Here is a 26,908-nt window from a genome sequence, read left to right as displayed (position 1 = left end):
AACTAATCAGGAATGAAAAATCAATAGTAATGAACAAGTTTATTTCAAGTTTAGATATAAGATAGAATAAAAATCAACAAAAATAAGCAGCTATTAAAAATTTAACGGTGAGCAGAGTCCGTGATTGGCTGACTCTGTTATTGTACGACTTCTCTAGTACCCGTTAAAACGGAAGTCAGAATTTAATCTCGACGAAACCGCGTGAAAATGAAATAGGTTTGAAAAGAATGTTTGATTTTAGAGTGATTTTAACAGTACCATTCCTTTTTATTGCAGTGATAATCGATCTTATAAGCTTCAAGACATTTATTGTTATATCGTTGTTAATTTTATGTGCGCTTGAATTGTTCAGAAGATGGTCTTCTAGTGGTCGTGTTCGCGCTAACGAGAGACAACACAAGGGAAGAAAGAACAGTGAAAAGGAGCGTGTGTCAGCCACAAATGGTTTTTTTATAAACATGTTTTTAAACAAATCATTCCAAGAGAAATCAAAAACTAACAAAAGGAGTGTTTTATCGCCATGGATGTTTGGATCATCCTCACCTCCGGTGACAACGGTCGGTCGAGTTCGAAATCGTAACGTTTCATTAAGGAACAATTCTTTTGCTGGTAGAAGATCCGATTTCAATGTTTCTAGAACTACAGACAGTAACCTGCGGTCTATTCCTTTTCTCCCGACTGTTAGACGAGCACTTGGTCTGGAAAATGCATTAAGAAGGTACATAGTTCAGGGCTTGAAACTAACTTTTTATGTCACCAGTCCAGCCGGACTGATGGTGTATAATTTCAACCAGTCCGCAGGAAAATTTACCAGTCCAACAGAGTTTTCCAGAAATAATTAAAAATATTTCGTTAGTGTTATTAAAATGAAATTAAATTCAATATGCCTCAGATAATATTGTAACACTTAAATGTGGGATTTATATTTACGAATCAGATTCATCTGATATCTACAGATCGAAGCATGCCAAATGTGTGTATAAAATTTCATAAGTATATTTTCCAAAATGATGCTGAATTTAGAAAATTAACCAGTCCCATTGGACTGACTAAAACAAATGTCAGTCAGTCCGCCAGACTTTTAACCAGTCACAGACTTACGGACATATGTTAATTTCGAGCCCTGTAGTTGATATAATCCAGGATTCCTCTGGACTCTCGTCCCCGCTTTTATATCGTGCCACCCGGGGGAGGGGTGCATATTGAAAAGTGGAACTCAGTGACACCATCTAGTTTTCTACTAGCCAACCTTTTGCATTTTTATTTTGCAGTTCTAGCTTCTAAGACATGAGGATTCTGTAATCGAATGGTCATTCTACAAGTAGCAATGGGCGCCGTCGGTAGGTGGCGCTGGCAGCAACATTTCCCGCAATCACAAAATGTTGACCTCACTGCGCTAGGCACTTTTCACCGTTTTATATGATCAAGCCCGAGGTTTAAATACGAAAGTATTAACGTGAAACGAAAGTAAGGAGTTCAAAGTTTACATATATACAATGGTGATATAGAAAGCACGTGGTACGAAATGACATTTTGTCAGTATTTTGAAGTGAGAAGATAAGTAGCAAGACCAGAAATCAGCCTTATACGCAGATTTTACAGTGATATTTAAATAATTCGAACTTCCTTTTTCTTTAAACAACACTGAGGTAATTCGTATATGTCCGGGGAATGTGGTAAGATAATTTTTTCAACCTGTTGGGTAGAATTTACAAGAACAATAACTCAAATATTTGTAAACGAAAACAATGGGAAAATAAATCATGTGTACTTCATTGTCCGCAATAAATTGCCGATATATGTGATTCAATGAAGTTTCCTGTTATCAAATTGTCATGTTTATTTTAAAAAATATATAATTATCCTAGATTTTGTACTTCACCTTGCAAACTGATACTGTACCGTCAGTAGGTGGCGCTCGCGGCATACACAGAAGTTTTTAGGATGGCTGAGGCCACAAGCGGTGTCCAGGGCAGAGCCCTGGTGGGAGTGGAGGGTTTGGGGTAAATAACATAACAATTTAAAGCAATACAAGCTGTAACTGACGGTAAATAAATTGAAAAATAAAAGAACAAATATTTAACATATTTGTGATTACATACGTACAACTTTATGGAATCAGTGAATCTGAAGCAATAAACCCGTTCGATCAGCAGAAAATGTCGATTTTATGAATCATTGTCATCCTGTCAGTAATTCCTGCTCGTAATCTCCGATGTGCATTGACCTTGGAGGTCACCAGTTCAAAAAAAAAGCGAAAGGGGGGCACTGAGCACGTGTTAGATTTGTAAACAATTTAACATGCCAATTGTATAGAAAATCACAACCAAAATTTCATTTGAGTTGAACATTTGCGTAATTATTACTTTCTTACACTTATAGTACTTCTTGCCATTCATGAAACGATGGAATATTTTAAACAAACGAAACGTGTAGTTATTCGCGTCAGTTTCCATCTTTGTATATGACGTCAGTCTCAGCAACCCGATTATGTTCGGCAATCATCGTTCCCATGTCCGTGTATACGACGCAATGGCAGTTTAAACGAAATGCTCATTGTAAGTATGCTCTCAAACAATATTCCTTTCTTTATTTTGCTGAATTTTTCTTCAGATCTTGGTGATTATATCAGTTATGCCGGTAGGTGTTATTTGGTGAATAATTGGATAGTTGAAAAAATGCCGTCAATTACAGCTCTTATTGCTTTAAGACCGACCAGCCCATCTTTGTTCCAATTCTTAAGACGTCTCATTGCAGAAAATGATCTTTCGCAAGGCACAGAACCAAGTGGTGTGCTACTTTCCAGCATGTATAACTGCTTTGTTTTGCCCTCACTAGTGGTTTTGGTACAATATTATAATTTTTTCTATCAAGGATTTTGATAAAGAACAATTAAGATATACATATGTAATTGAAACAATGATATTTGTGTAGAATTTTATATAAAAATAGTATCATTTTCCTCGTCCGGTAGATAAAATGACTGAGGGTAGGTATGTTTATTAGCGTTTTGAAGCAATATTGATACTTATTTTCAATAAAATAACGTCATATTCACATTTTGCACACCCCAAAAAGGTAGATTAGGTATCAAGTTCATTTCTGTTTAATCTATTTTCATTAATATTACTTGAGGTCAAATATTTACACAAGTCAGAAAAATAACTTCATGCAAATATGTGAGGGTACTCGTGTTTGCCTGTCAATTGTGATGCAGGGAAAAGAGATATTTTAAAATACTTATTAATTTTAAAATTTGATCAAAATGTTGAAAATATATTGTTTTTAAAAATCTCCCCCTGTCGCTACTACAAGTTGATTATACTGCTTAATTTGTCTTTTGACCCCTATCAGAATTTTGTGTGCTGATGCAATGACAGATGCATAGGAGGCAACAACATCCAAAGTGATGCTTCATATGTCGGTGTTGGAGTCATTTATATGGTGATAGCATTGCATTTGTCATGATTAAGTAGTAAAATGATCATCCTTTTACTGAGTATTCTTGTCATGGAAGCTAGATCCACAAAACAAAAGGTAGGCAAAGTATCGACGCTAGCTGGTCACGAGTCACAATATAAAGGTGGGGATCTCAGATTGAAGGGTATAGTACTCTGTCGACTACTCTCAATTATCGGTATTGTGTGTTAGTTACAGACTCCAGTGATAAGTTGTAGATAAACAGTGTAGATGTTTTGATTATCATTATAGATATATTGATTACTTATAAATGTAAAAAATGTGGTTTGTACAATGTACATATTATCATCACTCTCTTATAGTTTTTATGATATGAATGATCGAATTGGAGATGTTTTTGTAGTATATATATTGGTGTTAAATCTAAAGCAAACTAGCACGGCGCCATGCCCTTTTTGGCTGGTGTCATGCCGTTTTTAATTGCGCCATGCCCTTTTTTCTCTATAAATTTTTAAAAATATTTGTTAATATAAACAATTGTTCTTTATTTCACAAGTTTGATTGAAAAGTTTAAAATCAAGGCAGCAGGTATTAACTTTTAAAGAGTCTAAATGATCATTCTATTACTATCATAGTATGATACAATGAAAGCATCTTGAAATTGTCTTGCTGTGACGAAAACTGCCCTTTTGAACATATGATATGTGTGCCCTCTCTAGATCCTTGATTTAACACTATATATATATATATATATATATATATATATATATGTCTCTTTTAGCCCACTTACAAAGACTTCAGAGGTTGCAGCAGCATATCCAGAGAGACCAATTGCTGGATTTCTACCTGCAGTCAGGCTGGGAAGAAGAGAAAGACCTTCATTTTCTCCAGTTTCCAGAGTCGTGGGAAGAAGTCCAAACACTGTGAAGATTGCTCCCCCTGATTCCAGGCAGATTCAAAACTCAAGGTGTGTTAATTTAATCTTTTAGTTGGGGGCGGTATCACAGGCCATGCTATGGAAGAGCGGAGAAATGCTATTATCAATGTGTTTGTTTTCCTGTACTCAACTTAAATCTTGCACACAACTTTTAAACTTAATGGAAAAGTTATTTTGAAGCTTTAGATGACACTTGTATACTTGCCATATTTTTATTGTGTTAATCTGGAATTTTGTTGAAAATTTTAAGGAACAACTATAATTTTATATGAGGGACAAGGATACTTCTCTTCATTCTTTACATTAACAAAAATTAATTTAAAAATAACAGAAAACAACTGGAGCTCAAAATGCTTTTGGATTTTATCAGAACCACACACCACATGGACCACATTTATCCATTCTTTAGAATAGTCCAGCAATTTTTACTCCATCTTGCAAGGATTTTGGAATTTTCTTTTCTTTGGATGTTTTTATTTATTTATTTTGTTTCTTTTATCATTTGTTTATGACATGTTTTCAACTTCCTATATAAACCACTACATGTTAATGTCGGGATTTTCCTTATCAACAGAATGCTTAAACATGATTGTTTAACTGCAATGATATAAATATTGAAAATGGCTGACTAAAATTTTTCAGAAAGGCCAACATTGCCTATGAAATTTCCATTTTTCTGTCAGTATGGCTGATCGTTTTTCAGTGTTTATCAGCCACAGGAAAATAACCGCTATCTGTCTTAGTTTGTCATAATACAAGTACTCAATCGATCGTTTGTAAAGAAGATTTTGATTGGTTTTCGAAAAACTCTCCGTCCAATCAAAATTAAATTGGTGCCCCAGTTGATGTCGCTTGTGTTTGTAACAATCATCGGAAAACCAGTTTTGAAAAAAAGTGGCTTCAAAGAAGAGAGTCTGATTTGATGATCATAATTGGCAACAAACCCTTTTAAACATCAGATTTTCCGGTTTGCGGTAGCTCAGTGCTTCGTAACTAGGAGGTCGTGACTTGGAGTCCCGCTCGTGACATAGCCGCATCAAACATAAGAAGTAAACATGGTTAGTGATTGCTCCTTCACCAAACGCTCGTCATTTGCTAGATTTAGAAGTGAGAATCACGGGTCTTTCGGATGCGACCTTAAAAACGGAGGTACTGTGTTGCGGCAGGTGTTGGTACGTTAAAGAACCCTCACTGCTATGGCCCTGAGCGCTTAGCATAGGTCTAAATTTGTGATACTTCCCCTACAACTGGTGACGTCTCAATTATCGACGGAATGAAAAACAATCAAACAATAACAGCAAACAACACATTGCAACACAGGAACGACCGCAAAGAATTCCGAAACAGTCGACTGCAGTCAAGATAATTAAACTGAAGAATTGAAAAATAAAAAGTCAGTTAAATTTTAAAGTTTTGAGTTTATTTTGCAGCATTCCTTCATATGTATTTAGGGCCTAAAGTTTTCATGAAGTTAGGCCAAAATGGTCTATAATTTTTGTATCATTTAGGCCCTCTGTCCTATCAAATTGCATTCCAATCTGAATCACTGAACTGTCTTTAATATCAATAAACCTGTATGTATCAGTGATTTCAATTGTAATCAGCTAGATTCTGAAATCTGAACCAAACTCTATATTTATTAGGTGGTACAGACTAGGAAGCTAAAATTTTAACAGTCCAAAATGTAGTCATTCTGTTCATTAGGTTATGAAAGAAGTAGGTACAGTTTCTAAAGTAATTTGGCCCAAAATATCGATGATTTCAGTTGGAGCTCAAACCCTGGCATTCAAATAAGGAATAGATTAGCAAACCCGAAATCCACTCAGTTTTATCTGCAAAATGATTTGTGTCATATGAGGAGAGCTAGAAGCAGTCTTCACGAAAACATTTAAAACTTGCTGGCCAGTCGGACCAGTGAACTGTCTGAATTTACTGGCCCCACAGTGAAATTTATTGGCCTCCCAAATTTTCGTAGTACATGTTTATCACATACATTATGGGATGCATTGTAAAACTGTACAATTAATTTCCTGAAACTATGCTTATTACTCATATTCATATCCACCCTAAGACATCCTTTCTGTTGATACCAGAGAAACAACACCATACACGGTATTCTCTCTCTCTCTCTCCCTCTCCGCCCGCAAACAACAATACTACAAATTCACTTATTTTTCACAAACATGAAAACAGCCCGAGTGCACCTTAGGAAGTAGCCTTCTCTACCAACATCAAATGTAAACGATTGATTAATTCTATAAACTATAGAAATTGCTTAAAATCAGAGATTGAAGTTCATTTTAATTTGACAATGCAATAAAGCAGCAGTTACCGGTGTGCAGTGCGATACAGAATGCAGCCATTTTTGTTGTCTCAATAAGTTGTTCGTTGAATATTCATGTAATCAACGTACAAGTTATCTGGACAATTACAAGTATAGACATAGTTATCGTTCTTCACTTTAAAGAAATAAACAAACCACGATGTCAAAACACTTACTTTATGTGCTATTTATTGATTTATTTTTATTTTGATGGTAATTTAAGTAAATAAGACGTTTAGAATATTTAAATCCAACATTATATTTAATGTGATTTACAAAAAGTCTACAAGCCCATCGGACTTCCTGATTTATTATTTTCACTGACCCAACCCTAAAATTCACTGGCCTCAGTCTTCGGACCACTGAGTTTTCATGAAGACTGTAGAAGTTGGCATAAAATTGCAAAAATGTCATAATTTATCCACAAATTCAGGTGGTTTTCCTTTCAGAAAACATACAGCACATGCATCGAGCAAATTCATATTAAATATGTTTTTTCATCTTAAAATAATACACAATATATATCATTTTTATTTTGCTCGACAAATGCGCACATCTTTTCCTGAGCAATAATCTGTATGACATTTGACAGTTTGCAGGCTTATTTTGAAAAAAAGGCAGGAAATGTCTTAATTCATGATGTCATAATGCTATCCAATTAAGAATATCATAATGATTTTGTTGACATAGTATACCTGGCATATATTTTACTTTCTTAAAACGCTGATTAAGGTCAATTCCAGACACATTTTATAGAGAGAAAATTTTTTGGCCTTTTTATGTATACAATCGTACCTTGTTCTTTAACTTTATGAATGTCAGATTTGTCCATTGCTATTTAAATGAAATGGAAATGTGTATTGTCTATTTGTAGAAATTTGATACCATATTTATTTTTCACATGGGACATGCTGCAATGACTGATATTTTACTACATACCTTAAGATAACAAGGCTACAATGTTACACAGTGTTCGAAATTAACCATAGACCGATAGATCAAGTCTTTGTCAAATGACACTGGTCTATGCCAATTGTAATTGAGATCTAGACCAAATTGTCTATGCTGATTTTCTATATTTAAAGCAATAAAGTTATTCCAAAGGACCCCTACATGGTCAGTTGATGTCTGATAAATGTTATGAGGAAGAAGGATATTATGGAAAGAAAATATGCCTTTTAAGTATATTATAAATAAATGAAAATGGTTTTTTTAGTGTGATATTTTTTGTCAATGTTGTAGTCTCTGCCAGTTCGATGAGGTCTTTGTCATCTTTTTTTGTCACAGACTCGTATCTAATTTTAAACCAATTTCTAACATTGGTGACATGTAACATTGTGTGAATTTCATGTTTAATTGCTATCAGTGGCACTTCATACATGGGTTTTCACTAGGATTTCTAAAAGTTGAGTCCCAGGACTCGTGGTTTTTGGAAAGGCCGAGTCCCAGAACAATTAGGCCAAGTCTTGATTTACTATTACAGTACACTCAGCTGGATTGGTGCACCATGACCTGCTTTAGGGGTAAAAGTGAACAGGGTTGTCACTAGAAATTATTGAAGACAAGTCCTGGACTTGTGGTTTATAAACAGCTTGAGTCCCACGAAAATTTGATGAGTCCCATGGATATCTAATGAGTCTTTTTTATATAAGATTATTAAAATGGCAGCAGTACAAAACATGTTGATTTTAAGATTTATTTTTAATCATTCGCGACTTGGCCTCGGACGACTAATTGTCAACGCCAACAGAATTATTTCTCCGACTCTCCTATCATAACAACACAATATTAAATAGCATTTTAATCAAATTATTATTGTGATAAAATAGATGCATACTAGTTTTGTTTGCCGACGATCTGAAAAACCTTCCAAAGATTACAAACTACTGTTACTACGCTACTTTCGATTCCAATAAAAATGGCTACCGAAAGACAAACATTTATATCTAAATATAGATCCCGATTTGTAAAACAAACAAATAAATAAAGTACTAAGAGTAAATAACTGCCAGTGGCAAAATGTTCTTGATTTTGCATGTTATCTAAATATCTTTTGAATATCATATTGTAATTTGCACTTGATTGACTGACGCTAAACAAACAAGTCGGATTGGGACACTGAACTCGGTGGTATTATTTCGGTTCACTAGAGTGTAACATTTTACCTAGATTTATTCCTACACAATATCAGGGCTTCTAAAAAAAATTATGATTTTTACTTGGAGTCTGTGACCGTCACTGACGCGTCCGCGGGACTCGCCATATCAGACAAACTTGCGTCCCAAATGAATTTTCTGCGTCAAGGACTTTACTTTGCTTCTGTAAACAAGGATCTGTAGCCGTTTTTTGTCCATTATTACTTGTAAACAAATACTACATGTTTTAGCTGTCGGTGCAGACATTAAAATATCGGAAATCTGTTATTTTGACTGTGATTGGTCAAAAAATTATGGTGTGATTTCATAAATATTCATGAAAATCGAGGGTTTCGCTGATGATGCAGTCACATTTTGAGGTAGGGTAGGTACTACCGGACTCAGTAACTGTGGTTAGTGATGATGGCCACAATAGGACTTAGCCATGATATGTTACTTTTGACATTCTCCACATGCATACCAGTTTGGATGTGAACATTGCTTTGTAACATAATGATGATTGACATTTCAGATTATTCCAAGTGAAAAACTCTCAGAAAGATGAAAAAACAAAAACTACACCAAACACCCAGGCTGTGTTGTGTGCTTTAAAAGAGAAAAGGTAGGACACTACAGCATTGTTCTAAATAGCTACATGTATGATAGGTGGTATGATTCAGCCCATAAAATATGTGAACTTTCAAAGATTTTTTTAACTTCAATTATTGTGTGACAAATATTTGATGATATTTACGACCAGCAAACTTTATCATGACCATGTTGTGAAAACCAGGAAAGTTCCTATACCGGATGAAATACATTTCAGGCATGCAGACAAACTGGAATTTCATACACAAACTACTGATACTATTTACACAATTAATTGAAAGCAGATACCAAGATGTACATATATAAACTTGTCAGCTGAGCAGATTTTTTTTATGCTTTCCAAAAATTTTCTGAGGAGCATATAGTCGCTGTCATGTCTGTCTTTCCTTCCTTCCATCCGAGCTCATATCTCCTAAACCTTTTATCAGAAATTGATGGAACTGATCACAAATGTTCCTTGAGACAAAGACTTTTGATATAGAATTTCCCATCATCTAAACCTTTCATCAGAAATTTATCATAATAAATCACAAATATTCCTTGAGAAAGGGACTTTTTGAACAGGTATTGATCTTATCACTCATTTTATGAAGGTCAACATCGCACAACATATATCTTATATTTGAAAAAAAAAAAACCCCACCTTCATTTCAACAATATTTTAACAGTTATTGATCATTGTGCAAGTGATTCTTTAAATACGAAGTAGTTTATTGGTGAGATGTATTTCGGAGAGCATCCATTAGTTTTATTCATCTTTTTTTGTAATATTGGTCATTATGCTACTATTTTACAAATTTTGAATTAGTTTTAGTAGAAAAAGAAGCATGACAGGAATGGATGTCACCATCTCAGATGTACAGGAGCAGATGGCTAAACGAAGGTAGGAAAGTGACCACATGTTGTCTAGCAATTTTGATTAATTGGCAGAATTTTAATTATGATGAGACTCATTATCATCTCTCTTCATCCTCCATGGGAGACATTTTGTTTTAGTCTGATTTCTTAAATATGTTTGAATAATAGGTGAATATCAGTATCTCAGGGCTCAACATTTACATTTGTCGATGTCCAGTTTATTTTGTGATCAGACAAGTCAATCTCCATTAACACTTGTCCAATTGGACAAGGTACTTTTTTTTTCAGCTCACACGAATTGAAAGCTCAGGTGAGCTTTTCTGATCACATTTTGACCATCTGTCTGTACATAAACTTAACATTTTTGACTTCGTCAGAACTGCTGGCCCAATTTCAATCAAACTTACCATATTGAAAGCACCTTGGGTGAAGGGGATTAAAATTTGTTCAAATGAAGAGCCATTTTCCCTTCAAGGGGAAGATAATGAAGAAAAAGCAATATATGGTGGGGTCATTTAAAAATCTTCTTCGCAAGAATCACTGGGCCAATTTGACAAATCCCATGAAAATTTCATGAGCATTTGTATCAGATCTTTGAGAAAAGGAAATTAAGGAGTAATTTTTCTGCACCCCTATTCAAAATGAACACAAGCTGATACTTTCTTCTGTTCACTTTATTCTCAAACAATTGCAAATATTGTTATTAACTCTCATTACATATGCATAATTGTCATATGATTAAATGTAATAATTCGCTATTTGGCTTAGGATAAGGCAAAAGACAAAAATAGTTGGGTTTCCACTAACGCTCTAAAAAAAAAAAAAAGAGTAGGCAGGTAAGAAATAATTTGTTTTATGCCCCTGAGATCGAAGAGGGGGGGGGGTGGCATATTGTTTTTGCCCTGTTTGTAATTCTGTCAACCATGTTGTTAGTTACAAACATCAATGTTGTTTAAATGCTCGACACATTACCATGCAATTTTGTACTTTGTTAAAGCATTTGAATGACTTCATATCAATGTTTAACTAAAGAGAAAACCAAGAACCGGGAATTTTTTTTTCTGGAGAAATTACGATTTATTTTTTTTCAAAAAATCGAGAGAGAAAATTCTAGGGTCGGTCCAAATCGATTTTCATCGGTTTTGTCCGACGGTCCAGTGCTTTTGGGATAGACTGTAGAATATCTAAATCCAACATTATATTTAATGTGACTTACAAAAAGTCTACAAGCCCATCGGACTTCCTGATTTTTTATTTTCACTGACCCAACCCTAAAATTCACTGGCCTCGGTCTTCGGACTGTTGAGTTTTCATGAAGACTGTATTAGACAAAATACGGTATATTTATGAATAGTCCATGTTTTATTATTGTTGAACCAATATAGTCTGTTTGACACTGTCGGCTTTACTTTGTTGTCAAGTTTGATCACAACGAACGAAGATAGCGTGAAAAATCTGTTTCAAAGTATTGTTGTTGTTTGCAATAAATTTGTACACATTCAGTTTCCAAAAATCTGGTGCTCAAGAAAAAAAAGAATTTGCCTACCTACTGACCCGTATCCAATAATCATGAGTTGGGTTTGGGCAAACCAAAATATTTTCAATGATTGCCACACTGACTGCAATCATGGAGGATGTGAACCTGTAGATTTTACACAAAACACCCACACCCCTGGCCCTCCCCAGAAGTATAATAAGGCATTTAAACAAGTACGGAGGATATATTTGTATTGTAGGCGTCAAGAAAGTCAGCAATCCAATGCCTCCACCTCTTCCCTGCCATCTTTACCGGAAAATCTTCCTGACCTGTCCAGTAAGGGGTATAGCATCCCCCGTCTGAAGACCCCCAACCTGAAGCGCTCCATTAACATGACCAACCTCACAGACATGGATGGTCAGGACTGGGAGGAAGCAGATAGGGAACACAGTCAGAAGCGACCCAGGCGAGAGGCCCCATACAACTCCATTGCCAGTTCACTCAGTTCCAGTCGGAGAATGAAGGAGAGACAGGTAAGATTGACTTCTATAAGTAAAGTGAAGGGGAGATGGGTAGGATTGACTTCTGTGTGTAAAGTGAAGGGGAGATGGGTAGGATTGACTTCTGTGTGTAAAGTGAAGGGGAGATGGGTAGGATTGACTTCTGTGAGTAAAATGAAAGAGACAGGTAGAATTAGCGTAGAATGAAGGAAAGACAACTAGACATAACTTACATTGTAGCTTAATTAATGCATAGAATTGCCAAGCTGTTGTTGGTCCTACCTGGAAGAAATTTGCATGTAAAACACTATGTCCCTAGATGTAACATGGATGCAGTGTTTTTCATTGCTACTGATTTCTGCGCAAGTGCAGTTTCCATTTCAGCAGTTTTCCCTGAACTTTTTTGGAAAATATCTGTGATGTACTAAACTACTCTAGCCTCAGATATTAAGTTTGGTCCATGGGATTCGGATGTTGACCAGGTAATAGTGTTTTGAGTGAAATATAGTTTTTGGACTTGGTCACATTCCCAAGTAACTGATGCCCTACCTGGATCAAAATTGCATGAAAGTTATATTTAGAGATGTTATCCACCATGTTTGCTTCCAATTCAGTTTTTTATCTACATTTTCAAGACAATCTACCAGGTTGATGTATTTACAACAGGTTCAAGTTTATTTAGGATTTAGTTGCTTTCACTAATAAAATATGAGACTTTTATGGTACATCTAGGGCTGCAGACAACCAGATTTAGGATTTAGTTGCTTTCACTAGTAAAATATGAGACTTTTATGGTACATCTAGGACTGCAGACTACCAGATTTAGGATTTAGTTGCTTTCACTAGTAAAATATGAGACTTTTATGGTACATCTAGGACTGCAGACAACCAGATTTAGGATTTAGTTGCTTTCACTAGTAAAATATGAGACTTTTATAGTACATCTAGGGCTGCAGACTACCAGATTTGCTTTGCGTGCCGAGTGTGACCTGCATCTTCTCAGCAAAGATGTTTACAGATGAATCCTTTTTAAAATCTTGTCAAAAACACAAGGATTTAAAGTAAAATAGAATTCTGAAATTTCTCCACAGGTACTTGAAATATGGATAGTGTGTACAGATCTACCCAATGAAGGAATAAAGATAGAACCAATAATCTACCCAAGATATATCACTGTGGAATCATTAGAATTCGGGGGTATTCCTCAGCCACGAATTTACATCCTCAACGAATAAAGACAAAACAATCATTTTAGGGTTATCTTTCTTACAAATATATAAATCCACGAAATTACGTCCCCATGAACCCGTAAAAATTGAGCAAACCACGAAAATTGGCCCCTACGAATTTAAATGATTCTACAGTATTTCCCCACCAATCACTTTCGTAATTCATTCTGAATGGTCAGTTTCTACTTTCTGTAACCTTATGAAATGACCACTTGTGAGATACTAATATATGAAAAGAAAACTATATTATATAAAATTTGCAAGCTTGAGTATGGTATGGGTTCCTTGAATTTTTTCTGTCAAGTGGCCACATGACACCTATGAGTTTTTAACAATCCTGCATACCATATTATACCATATATACACGCCTATAAGTTGGATTTTGGGGAGTTAAAATTTGGTCCGACTTATAGGAGTGTCCTGAGAAGATTGGTATTTTTCTGGATTGCATAATGTATAGCCTAGTAGTTTCTAAACAACAAAAACATGGACGAAATAAACAAAATAGTAACTGTTTAATTTGCTGAGAATAAAAAATGAAATATCGATGTCGTATCCTAAAACATTGGAACAGGGATAAATACATAAGAGTATTGATATGAAATTGATTTGTTGGGGGAAAATACAAAATATTTGAAACGCAGGTAAAAAATTAGATCATTAATTTGAAATTGTCAACAGATTCTTGAAAAAAAGTTAGACTGACTTATAAATGGATCAGTGGCAATTCCCTTCAAAATAACCTAAAACAATACAACCGACTTATAGGCGAACCGACTTGCAGGCGAGTATATACGTTAATATATTGCATGATTGATATGCTGGTATCATAACATTGAATTATCAAATCTTCTTTTACATTGAAAAACGAAAATATTATCATGGTATGCATCATGTACTTTATTAAATATTTATTTGGTGAGTTTAAGTCCCATTTACTGATGGCCTTTGTTGAGGTAAGCTATCTGGGCTTTGTTCACCTTAGGTTTTTTTATACAATGTACTACAGTTTCTGGGGGAAAAAAAATTGATTGATCAAATGGTACTCGGCTTCAAAAGATAGAAATTTTCTTAGTCGGGGTCCACAATGTCTTGCATGGAAACTTAAAAAGTTGTTGAAATGAAGGTGAAAGAATTGTAAACAGTAATTCTAAATTTTCTACAGGCTGTCAGCAAAAGGAAGATGGAGTCCAAAGAGAACAGTTTTACGGAGGATGGGTCTGGTCGAAGTTCCCCTGTGACTAAGAAACCCTCATTACATAGGTAGGTAGATGGTGTATAGTCAAATAAAAGATCTAAATAAGGTTTTTATGGTGTCAAGCTAATGGATGAGATTCAAAATTCCTCCACAGTACAGTTTATTCCATACCTACAATGTACAGTGTCACCTCCGTATATCGCCAGCTTTTGTCCCAGCCTGTTTTGGCATTAAATATTGAGGATGGCATTTTAAAGAGTTCGACCATTTTAGTTCATTATTAAAGTTATTTGACATTTTTGTATGTGATAATGGTTGGCGGAAACGAATAAGTATAGTCAAGGACACAGATTTGGAAGTCATATCAGGGCAAAGAAGTCTGTTTCCCTTGCTTTAAATGACATTGAACTGTGTGTCTTGGATATATTACTAAGGTCAAGGTTACTTGGTGTTGTTATTATATGCACTGGTAGATTATATTGGAGTTTCTTTACAATATTGACAGCAATCACATAATATAGACTATTGTATTTAATTTGGTATTCACATAGAGGAAGGAGGGAGAAGTATATTTATGGTTTAGAATATTCACTTAAACCTTCCAGTTATATCTAATAAACGTGACCTGGAGGTTATTAAAAAAGTTTGAGCGCGTTTTCATACTCAAGACTGCTCTGAATTGTACTCATACTCAAAAGTGAAGGTTATAAAACTTTTTAAAAAATCATTCTCATACTCAAATGGAGTACATGGATTTGCTCAAGATTTTTCAAGTATGTTTCGAAGCTTGCTCAGAGTTGTACTCAAAACAATCATGGTTGAGTTTGAATATGAGTATGGTAAAAGTTTTATAACCTCTAGGCCAGGGGTGCGTTTTACAAAAGAACTTACAACTTATGACAAACTTTACATACTGGAATTTTCTTGTTTTTTGTTAGATCATTCACTCCAATGTAAAACAATAAAACATAATGCTCAAAATTAAGTCTTAGACACGTTTTAATTTATTCATTTTAGAAACTTATAACTGTGTAATACAATTTAAGACTTGCGACTTTGTCGTAAGTTGTTTTGTAAAACGGGGCCCTGTTCTCTGAATAGATACACTTTTCAGAATACAATGCTTTTTATAAACTGTAATATGTGTATTTGCTTGTTGAGCTGAAGCCTTTAATGAGTATCTCTTGACAATGCATAGTTTCATTGTAGCGAGTGAGAAGGTGATTTATGGTCCCAGGGTCTATTCTACAAGTAAACAGATGGTAGATAAGTCACCTGAAAGTTACTTATGTTATTACATAATTACCTTGTTTACAGTATGGACACCGTTCTGTTGATGGAGGACAAAGACACCCCAACCTCTGCAGATCAGAAAACAGACAATGCTTCAAAAAGTCAGCAGACTGATTTGGAAACATCAGTTGCAGAGTTTCTAAATAAGTCTGGGGTAAGGACTCTTAAGACTTTTGAATTATGATAATAATGCTATGTTTGTGATGCTTCAATATTTTGAGGCCCAAAAATTGTAGGTGCGTTTTCTGTTACTGATCAATCTCTATTAGGGTCCAGAAATTGGCAGGTGTCCTGTAGTGATTAGGCCATCATTAAAAAATTTTTTGTTTGATGTACTCAGACCCACATTTTTCAAGTCGGGTAGGTTTTTAAGAAAACATATATAACACAAATATTAAAGTAGGAAAAGGAATTAAGACTTGCATTACCAAACTCTTCATAAAATGAGAGAGAGAGAGAGAACTATTTAACATTACTGACTGCAAAAACGGTCACAGGTATGTGTATATCTGTTACATAACTGCTTCAACGCCCCAGACATCGATCAGCGCGCACGTTACCCGTGAAACAGTAAAAGTAACTTCACGAAAATTGATTATCCCTATCTTGTTTCTATTGTGTAATTCTGATGTTAGTACCGCCCATTTGATAACAAGGTGGGAGGAGCTCGTATTATCACATATGCAATAACAAGTCATGGCCCAGTGGGGCTAGGGGTGGGACCAAAGTATAGAGTCAAAGATTTTTGTGGGAATAAAGATCATAAAAAGTCTTATAGATATCTTCTGATGAAGAATACCAGGGCCAGTGTGACTCAGGTGACCATTGTGTTTGAATATTGTCATTATTGATTTGTACATTGTAGACACACAAGACAGTTCGAACACCTAAACGAGTTGCTCTGACAGAGAAAGTGTCGGCCAGAAGGCGAGATATGTCCCTGTATGCAGGGCTGAATAAATCGTACAAAAACGTAAGTCAAAATCAGATTCCTTATATTCCTATTTCACGGGTTCACAGCTGCTGTGTTTCATACTGTTGATAGGGTAATTACTGTATATCACAGGTTCACAGCTGCTGTGTTTCATACTGTTGATAGAGTAATTACTGTATATCACAGGTTCACAGCTGCTGTGTTTCATACTGTTGATAGGGTAATTACCGTATAAGATTTATTATGTTTTAAAGACATCCATCATTGCACAGTAATATTTGCATGAAATTCTGATTTATTTTTTCTGGGAGTTATAACCCTTTTGAACTAAGAAAGTTGGGCCTCCAACGTTCCTGTTCTTGTCAGCTCAACTCCTCGGAAACCACTTTAATAACAGAATTTCAAAAAACTTTGTCGTTAATAAGGACATATTGTGTAGGTATACATATTTGCAGGAAATCCTGATATGATTTTTTCCCCCTGTGAATTCTGCCCTTTTTGAACGTTTGGCCAAAATGAAATATCCAGTTTGCCAGCGTAACTTTTCTGAAACTTTTGAACAGAATATCATCTAACTTTGTGCTTAATATGGATATACTGTATAGATGTACATATTCACAGGAAATTTAGATTTGATTTTTTTTCAGGGAGTTATGCCCCTTTTGATCATAAAAGTCTGGCTCCTGTGTTAACCACATATATATTCAAAAAGAAAATATATTAATGTTTATTAGAGTAATGCGAGTTCCATATTCCCAGCAATTGAAATAAATATTTAAGATGGTAATTTGGTGTATTTTATGCATAGCATTGTTATTCATTAATATATATAGCATTGTCATTCATTGTAAGGTATGTGAGTTTGTTCACTTTTTTCTTTCATTCTTGTATATGTTGTATACCATGCAGATTCTTTAACAAATCTTGTTACATCTGTGTTGGTAGTAGTTTATATACATACATGTAGTAGATGATGATTTTAGTTATTTTTTACCAAATTGAACAGGTTCCACAAGCCAATGTTGTTGCAAAGATAGAAGATTATGATAAAGACAGGGAAGAAGAGGAAAAGCGAGTCCAGGATATGATGTCAGAGATTGGGGAACCAGAGAAAGAGGCAGCCACACCAGGTACAAGACTATGCTCATACATTGAATTTGTCAAAAGCGCAAACTGAAAATGTTGTCATGTAGATGAGTTAGAGTTCTTTTACATGTATAAGAAAGTGAGTTAGGGCCCTGCTGATGGGCAAGTGATGCCACAAAGTGAGACCCTTTTGTGACATCACAAGATAACTTGTCCTAGCTATTCAACTGAAATTTCAGACGTACAAGAAGTGAAAAGTCAGTGCTTTGTGATAGGTTAGGGTCAAGGTCAAAGATCAAGCATCATGCCATTAGACTTTGTCATTGATGGAGAGCACAGGGATTTGTAAACATGACCATTTTATCTTCCAGAAACGACCAGCGCTTCCACTGTTTCATCAACAGCTTCAGCATCAATAGCAGCTGTATCTCCACTGGCTACCAATGCCACATCTGTAACTCTTGGATCCACCACTCCTCTCTCTGTGACCAGTTCCAGTGCTTTACTCAACTCCACTCCTGCATCTACATCCACCCCGGGAATATTATCGATCAGCACTACCACATCTACAAATTCTACTTCCCCAACCACCAAACCTTTAGCTTCAGCTGGATTTTCTTTTGGTGGCTCCCCAAGTGGTATCAATGGGTCTAGTTCCATGGCCAGTCTATCCAGTAGTACAACCACAGTGACAAGCGCCCAAGGGACAATAGCCAGTGCTGCACCCTTCAGTTTGGGAACTACCTCAACATCAACGACAAACGCTAGCACAGTGAAAGGTAGGATGAATAAAGAGAATAATTATAAAGTACAGTGAAACTTCTCCAAACTGGCTCCTCAGAAAACCTGTCCTCCCTCAATATCAGCCAAATATTAAAGTCCCGGCAGAAATCTTAACATTTCCTTACAAAGAAGTTCTCACAAAATCGGCCACCCCTAAAAACCGGACATTGGCCACTTTTTATAGAACATTTGTTAACAAACATGTGTAAGTTTCCCCTCATGATACCAGCCACTTTTTTAAGACCAGAAAATTTGGTCAGAGGGGTGATCGAGAATAACCAGGTGTGAAAAATGACCAACCAGCCAGGTGGGAAATTATCTACCAGCGGTGTGAAAAATAGTAGTGGCCTCTATAATTTGTATGATTTACCTGTTATGTCAAGGGTGTTAGTGACACCTGGCAAGTCCTAGTGACCCTTCCAAATTATGTACAAAATGTAAGAGGTATTGAACACAGTATTAAATGCCAGACTGTTGCAACATACTATCATATGGATATAAGCGGAAGTGAATTAAGAACAAATTCATGACTGTTAACGAGGAAAATTATCAAAAGATAAATTAATTTTCTTGGTTTCCGTAGACTTTAAATTCCTAAGAAATATTCAAATTACAATTTTATATTTACTACTGTACTTTTAAAACACAAATGTCAAAACAAATTTGTTAAAGACATAAGCGATGGACATAAACAGAGTTTTTGTAGGTGAGAGGAATCCCGATATTTGAATTTAGATGATTTCAGCGAGAATATTTCTCGTAATAACTACCTGTAGGTACAAGCGGATTAATTTGATCTCCACTGATAGTTAACAAGATCATCAGATCAAAAGTGAACAGTACCTACTTTGTGTATTAATAATTGCAGCAATCTTATGTCTTGAGTTGGAAATAAACATGTTAGTCATTTATTTTGTTTATTTCCAAGAGTGATATAATAGTCCTTAAAGGACACATCTCGTTGTGTCGCCTGCGTTACACGCAGTGGCGACATATAGGGATCACTATCCGTCGTCCTGCGTCGTCGTCACAAAAAATTTCTGTCACACTTTTATCAAGAACCACATGGGGCAACTCCCTGATATTTGGCACAGAGCATCAGTGTGGCCAACTGTATTGTGTAAGACATTTTCGAATCTGTCGCTTATCAACTTCCTGTTTGCCGGGACTTAGAATTTTTTACAGCAAGTTCTTGGTAAACCGGCCATCCCTTTAAACCGGCTGTTTTTTGCGGTCTGAGAGCTGGCGTTTTAGAGAAGTTTCACTGTGTTTCCATAAGCATATCAAATTAGATAACTTTTTGTCCTGGTTTTTATGCCCCCCTCTGACACATCAAATAACTTTTTGTCCTGGTTTTTATGCCCCCCTCTGACACATCAAATAACTTGTTTTGTCCTGGTTTTTATGCCCCCCTCTGACACATCAAAGATTGCATACTGTTTTGGTCTTACTGTCTGTTGGCAGCTTTGACTTTGGTCATAACTTTTTGAACTCAACTGACAGAATAAATATTTTGTACTTGGTAAACATTCATATAGTGAACTATAAGTTTAAAGTCAGAATTATATGTATGTAAAGAATAAAGGAAAAGATCAAGATTGCTACTTTTGAATGTAGCCACTCTGAGGGTGTAGCAGTAAACTGATCTGCTAATAATGATAACTGTCCATAGAGATTTGATACAGCATGCATCTGCTATCGAGTTGAGTTGGTAGTAAGCTATTAAGTTAGGATGGACGATTGGACATACAATAAATGTAATTGCCAATGTAAAGATGTATGGTCACGTCTGCTAGGGAACACAAATTGTGTGGAACAATTTGACTGACGGTGAAAATATCAAAAATGTAAGCTCTGCTCAGAATTAACAATTTATTTGTCCATTTAAACCGTCACCTCAAAGTACTAAACTTGTCAGAGGAAAACAAACTGCAATGACATCTTATTTGTTGGTAATCTATAGTTTATGGTTAACAATTGAAACCATGTGAACCATGTGGGCTCCTGAACTTTTCAACTTTACAGGCCCAAATTGTGATCCGTGGGCCCACATGACTTTTTTAAAAAGTGAGAGTTTATTGCTTTTTACACCATGAACAAATTATTCCAGTTGAAGATTCTAATAGCTATGGCTGATTGTAATGCCATATCTGTGAAAGACCTCAATCTCTTGCTCTCATAATCACTGAAGTAAGCACACCTTTTCTAGGCCTAGGACTTTTAGACACCTTTAAAAAGTATGCTACATACTGCTCAAAGGCTTGCTCACACTAAATGACATGCAGGTTTGACACTATGTAAACAGTGTAAGTTTTGGTCAGTATAGCATTTAATTGATACCAGATTCAAAATCATAAAATACTAAGAAAAACTTGTTCCAGAAAAATATTGTTTGCCATGTGGATAACCAGGATAATATCTACTCGCAAACAGCAAATATTACTCCTCGCATTGGCGGGTGGTTATCCACAGCTCAGATTGAATTTTTATAGAACTCCTTTTTTTGCAGCAGCAGTAGCCATCTTTTAATGATGCATTTGTATTATTGAAGGTTTTCAGTTTGGACAGTCACCAGCCAACAAAGCAGAGACTTCCCCACTATCTGGAACTCTGTCATCACCATCTTCTACTCCAGCATCATCCACTGTATTAGGAATGGCCTCCAATGCAAGCATAACCACACCCACATCTACATCAGCTGCACCTGCTTTATTTGGTGGAAAAACAACTTCAGTTGTATCCTTATCCAGTGGACCAGGAGGTTTCAGTTTTGGTGTACAGACTACACCTTCCTCAAGTTCTGTAACATCAGTATTGTCTGGTATAGGTGCGCCTGGAGGATTCAACTTTGGAACCCAGAGTTCAAGTACTCCTTCAACGATAAGTAATGTTACCACTACCACGTCATCAAATGTTGGAGGATTCAACTTTGGAACCCAGAGTTCAAGTGCTTCACCAGCACTTACTAAAAACACTACTACATCATTATCAAATGTTGGAGGATTTAACTTTGGAACCAGTGTTTCACTAGCACTAACTAAAGATACAACTACCATGTCATCAAATGTTGGAGGATTCAACTTTGGAGCCCAAAGTTCAAGTGCTTCATCAGCACTTACTAAAGACACAACTACATCATTATCAAATAATGGAGGATTCAACTTTGGAGCACAGAATCCAAATCCTTTATCATCAGTAAACAATGTTACAACAGCTACATCAACAGTAGGTGGGTTCAACTTTAGTGGAAGCACAAGCACAGCTCCACTTGGTGGATTTAATTTTGGAAATCAGCCTACAGCTACACCTGCAGCAGCATCTTCAGGAGGGATTCCTTTCACCAACCAGACAGCCAGCACAACAGTTTCATCATCAGCTCCAGGTGGATTTAATTTTGGAGCTACAACTGCTGTTCCATCAAGTTCCGTAGATGTCTTTAATGTTGGTGCTGGAAAGGCTCCTAATGCTGCTAATACAACTCCTAACACCTTTAACTTTGGAAGTAAGCCATCTACCACAGCTGCACCACCACTTAGTGTGAACCCTGGAGCTGCACCACCACTTAGTGTGAACCCTGGAGCTGCATCTGCACTAGGAGTCTTTGCCTTTGGTTCACAACCTACCACTTCAGCAGATGCAGTGGGTGCAGTAGGAAGCTTTAATTTTGGAACCCAGAATCAAGCTGCTGCACCAACAACTACTACAACTGCAGGGGGTTTTAATTTTGGTGCACAGAAAGTCTCATCTACAACTTCATCAACAATTGATGGATTTAATTTTGGAACTTCAAACTCATCAGCAGGAGTTTTTAATTTTGGTACAACTAAGTCAGCTACTATTGCAGCCCCAGGGATGTTTGGCTCCACCTCCACATCAAAACAAGAACCACCAAAGTCAGTCTTTGCTTTTGGAGCAGGCACTCAGAACTCCTCCGCCTCCTCTTCATCCACTTCATTTGTCCAACAGTCTACTGGGTCTCAACCAAGTTCAACTAGTTTTAATTTTGGCCAATCCACCACAACTGCCAGCAGTGTGTTTGGTCAACCAAATGCTACTCAGTCTGGCTCCCCCTTTGTACAATCTCAGCCATTTGGACAAACTTCCCGATCCCAATCTTCAGCATTTGTAAGTAACACATCTGGCAGTTCTTTTGGACAAACCAGCAACACACAGTCAGTGTTTGGACAACCTACAGGATCTCAAAAAACTACAGGATTTGGACAACCTTCACAAACTACATCTAGTTTTGGACAACAACCATCAGGTCAGCCATCCTTTAACTTTGGACAGCAGAGTCAGATAACCCAATCCGGTGCAGTATTTGGCCAGCCACCAAATCCTCAGCAATCCTTTGCATTTGGACAACAACAAAATATGGGCTTTGGACAGCAACCTGTAGCTGGTTTTGGACAAACCTCAAATCCTCCAGCTTTTGGCCAGTCAACAAATGCCCCTGCTTTCACTAAATCTGCCAGTTCGCCATGCTTTGGATCTACCAATGTAAATGGTGGTGGCCAAGGGTTTAACTTCGGCTTGTCAACACCCATGAAGAACCCTCAAAATCCTACAGGGTCTTCTGGGTTTAATTTTGGGACACCTCAGAACAACAGCGCTACACCAAATCAATCCACCCCAGCCAATGCTAACCAAGGATTTGATTTCTCTCAATCCTTAACTCCATCCTTTAACTTTGGAGGTAAGAATCTCATGATATGAAAAGAGTGAAAATGATCCACTTACATTTATATATGTGCTATTTTTATGTCTGGATAAGTACATGTAGTATGTTTTAAGTACACCTTTAAAAGTACGAAATCTTGTATTGAATTTTTGTCAGTAAATTGGAAAAATGGTTAAAGTAGGTATTAATCAAAACAAATGTATTTTTCAACAGGAGGTAATACTTCTTTTGGAACCCCAGGTGGAAGTGTTGTGCCGCAACCTAATTTTGTGGGGCCTCCTGCCTTCAATGTCGGTGCTACAAGTAATCAAGTCAAGGGTCGTCCTGTCAGGAAACCTGTACGGAGAACAAGAAGATAGAGGAAAACTGACCAAAAGCATCCTACTCGTCTTTCACTCTGGAATTTTGAACACAAAAAGAAATGAAATGTTATCATTTTGTTAATTTTCAATCTAAAGTGGCTGAACAGTTTGTTGTACTTTGAATTCAAGTTGGCATTCAACAAAGTAATATATATAATTTTTTTGGCCGAATTTGTCATCAGTATGAGATTTTTTTAAATTTTTTTATTTTGGCAGACTCGCTTTAGTGAAGGGACATGTACTTCTGATATATTAAGGGTTTTTGCTTTTTTTTTGATAGTTGAATAGAAGAAGATAATTTAATTGTCTGTCTTTAGAGTAATTTTATATTGATGTACAAAAACTTTTGATCACAATTTATTAATATTAATAATGTACATGTCATACTGTAGGTCTGGTTCATTGGCAAAGCTTTTAGTTTCACAAAAAGTGAGATAATAAATTCATGGGAATTTAATTCTCGTGATATTTTAGTTCTTTATTATTATTATTTTTTGTAAAAATCAGTTGCTGGGAAATATTTCTTCCTATACCTGTACATTTATTAACAAACTTGTCAAATCTTTTGAAATTAAAAGCTCACAAAATAAAAATCCAGATCTACAATATATAGGAGTTTCAAATAAGATTTTCCAGTGGTGGATATACTGAAAATTTACTTCATATAAGTCCCATTGAGGGATGAGAAGTATGCTCAACTTATTTGAAGCTCTGAAAGTGTGATATATATTATATATTGTGCTATTGAGGACTGTTTTAGAGTCTACAACATGTGAATTGTTGGTCAATTCAAAATGAGTTTCCATGTTTATGAATTAATTGGGTTTTTTTTTTTTTTTTTTTGGTTTTTTAAGTCTCCAAAAACAGATTTTGTTTAATATCAAAGTTTTTTTTCTTCTTTCAAAATAAGGTGCTTGAATTCTTCATTTGGTAACTTATTTTGATTTTGTACTAATTTGTTGAATTTGTATTGTTGTTATTCTGTACCAGTCCATCTGATACATTAATTTTTGTGATGGTGCCAAATTTACTCTAAACTCTGTTAAAGTAGTAAAGCTTTAACACGAGTGATTCTTCCACTGTGAAACGGTGATAATTTAATGTACATGTACCGTATGCAATATAGTATTTACCTCACAATTTCACAAAAGTTAGTGTTCAGAATCATCTCAATAATGGTGATTTTTCCCTGTTTTGTAAATAAATCTGTTGTATCCCTGACAAAATGTTTGAATGTGCGTGGCACGGAATGCTGAGGTTTTCTGACCGCAGTCAGTCTGAAGTTTCTGGACACTGGAATGCTGAGGTTTTCTGACCGCAGTCAGTCTGAAGTTTCTGGACACTGGAATGCTGAGGTTTTCTGACAGCAGTCAGTCTGAAGTTTCTGGACACTGGAATGCTGAGGTTTTCTGACCGCAGACAGTCTGAAGTTTCTGTACACTGGAATGCTGAGGTTTTCTGACCGCAGTCAGTCTGAAGTTTCTGGACACTGGTGTTTATTATCAGTATTTTGATAAAATATGTAAGTTACAAGGACATTGTGTTGTCAGTTACTTAGGGGGGATGGGAATGTACGATTCTCAATATTTACCATGAAACTAATCCCAAATGTTACCATGGGTAGGATTTTCTTGGTGCTAGAATAAAGAAGCACACTTGTGGGGACTTGACTTTGTGGTTGATATTAAGTTGCTTCTGTTTCATTGTAGTTTAGTTTTTCTTATGGAGAATTTTGATTCATATACCTCAAAACCACAAAAAATTAAGCTCCACAATTTTATAGTCCCCACTTTACATAGGATCCTTTTCATATGTTGAGATGCATTGATATCAGTACAGCTAAGAATAATGTTTTAGTCAATTTACTTAACAATGTTAATCTGAAGTAATGTATAAACTGATTTTATTGGCAACTACTTGTTTGTGTGAATTACTAATTAGCAACATTACTTGATGAGAAATGTTTGTTAGGCAGTCAATACATACATGCATGTACAACACCTTATTAATGAAGACTTGTTACTCTGAAAGGGTTCACAGATCTAAAATATTTCTCGTAAATGATAGGAACGGGTATATGTATGATTTGAAGACAGATTGTTGATTGGAATTTAGAATGCAAGTGATGTGGAGTGTGTTGCTGTTTAGAAAGCAAGGAAGTTGACAAAAGTTCAGGTGCTAGTTTTTTAAATACCCGGGAGACTGATAATTGCAGTTGTAGATCATGAGAAATTCTTACAGTATTTGCTAGTACAAGTTGTTATGCATCTCCAGTATGGTGACTGTCACTAGCTCAACTAACATAGAGCAGGCAAACACTGCTTAGGTGTGTTTTATCTACATTTACATGTATATAGTGTCACAGCTGTCGTGAGGCAATTTTTTTAATGACATTGTCACAAGTGTTGCATGAGTTGTTTTTTTCTTGGTGTCATTCCAGATGAGTTACCACCCAAAATGATATTCATCAGAAAATTTTCAGAAATTAGTTATTCAGGTTTGCAGACTCTGAAATTTTTAATTTTTTGGTGAATACATGCCACATATTGTGTTGTTTTTTGAAAATATAAATCCCCCCTCCCCCCCAAGGAGTTCTTGCTAAAGATATACGGTATCTGAATATTTGAAGTTAGAATGTAAACTGAAGAACACATTGTACATGTATTTCATACAAATTGTTCAGTGCCAGTAACATGTAATCAATTAAAATGCTGGAATCGCCTTCATGTGTTTTCTATGTATGTTAGTCTCGTTTGATGTATGGAAAAAAGGAGAACCAATACACACCCTGATGTTGGCAGGCAGAAGGTATGTTGACCTCTGGTTCTGCTGTCCGTCTGGGTCAGGCAGTCTGCTGGATCTGAAGTAGCAGTAGGAGGCGGACCTTTACCGACTAAAGTTTTCCAGCCAACATGGTGACAGATCCCAGTAGTTCATTGTCACAAATCGTCTGCCTTGGACTTTCTTAAAACGGATGGTTGGGGTCATTAAAAAAATTTCTCAAGAATCGCTGTTAAAATTTACATGAAAGCTTCCCGACATAGTGCAGATTCAAGTTTGTTAAAATCGTGGTCCTTGGGGAT

General features: G+C 36.0%; 1 protein-coding gene across 1 annotated transcript; it reads left to right on the top strand.

Annotated features, from left to right (window-relative positions):
• The first annotated feature begins 16 nt into the window (after positions 1-16).
• Positions 17-26,547, top strand: LOC125674916 (uncharacterized). Its single transcript, XM_048912297.2, has 12 exons — positions 17-718; positions 4,202-4,387; positions 9,348-9,437; positions 10,233-10,307; positions 12,019-12,292; positions 14,654-14,751; positions 16,004-16,133; positions 16,845-16,952; positions 17,920-18,043; positions 18,371-18,778; positions 21,334-23,478; positions 23,677-26,547. Exons 1-12 carry the CDS (start codon positions 228-230, stop codon positions 23,820-23,822), a joined length of 4,275 nt encoding a protein of 1,424 aa, XP_048768254.2. The 5' UTR covers positions 17-227; the 3' UTR covers positions 23,823-26,547.
• The last annotated feature ends 361 nt before the right edge of the window (positions 26,548-26,908 follow it).

Source organism: Ostrea edulis, chromosome 1 (genome assembly GCF_947568905.1).
Source record: "Ostrea edulis chromosome 1, xbOstEdul1.1, whole genome shotgun sequence".
NCBI lineage: Eukaryota > Metazoa > Mollusca > Bivalvia > Ostreida > Ostreidae > Ostrea > Ostrea edulis.
Note: the sequence above shows the minus strand (reverse complement) of the source record. Positions and strands in the feature narration are given on the sequence as shown.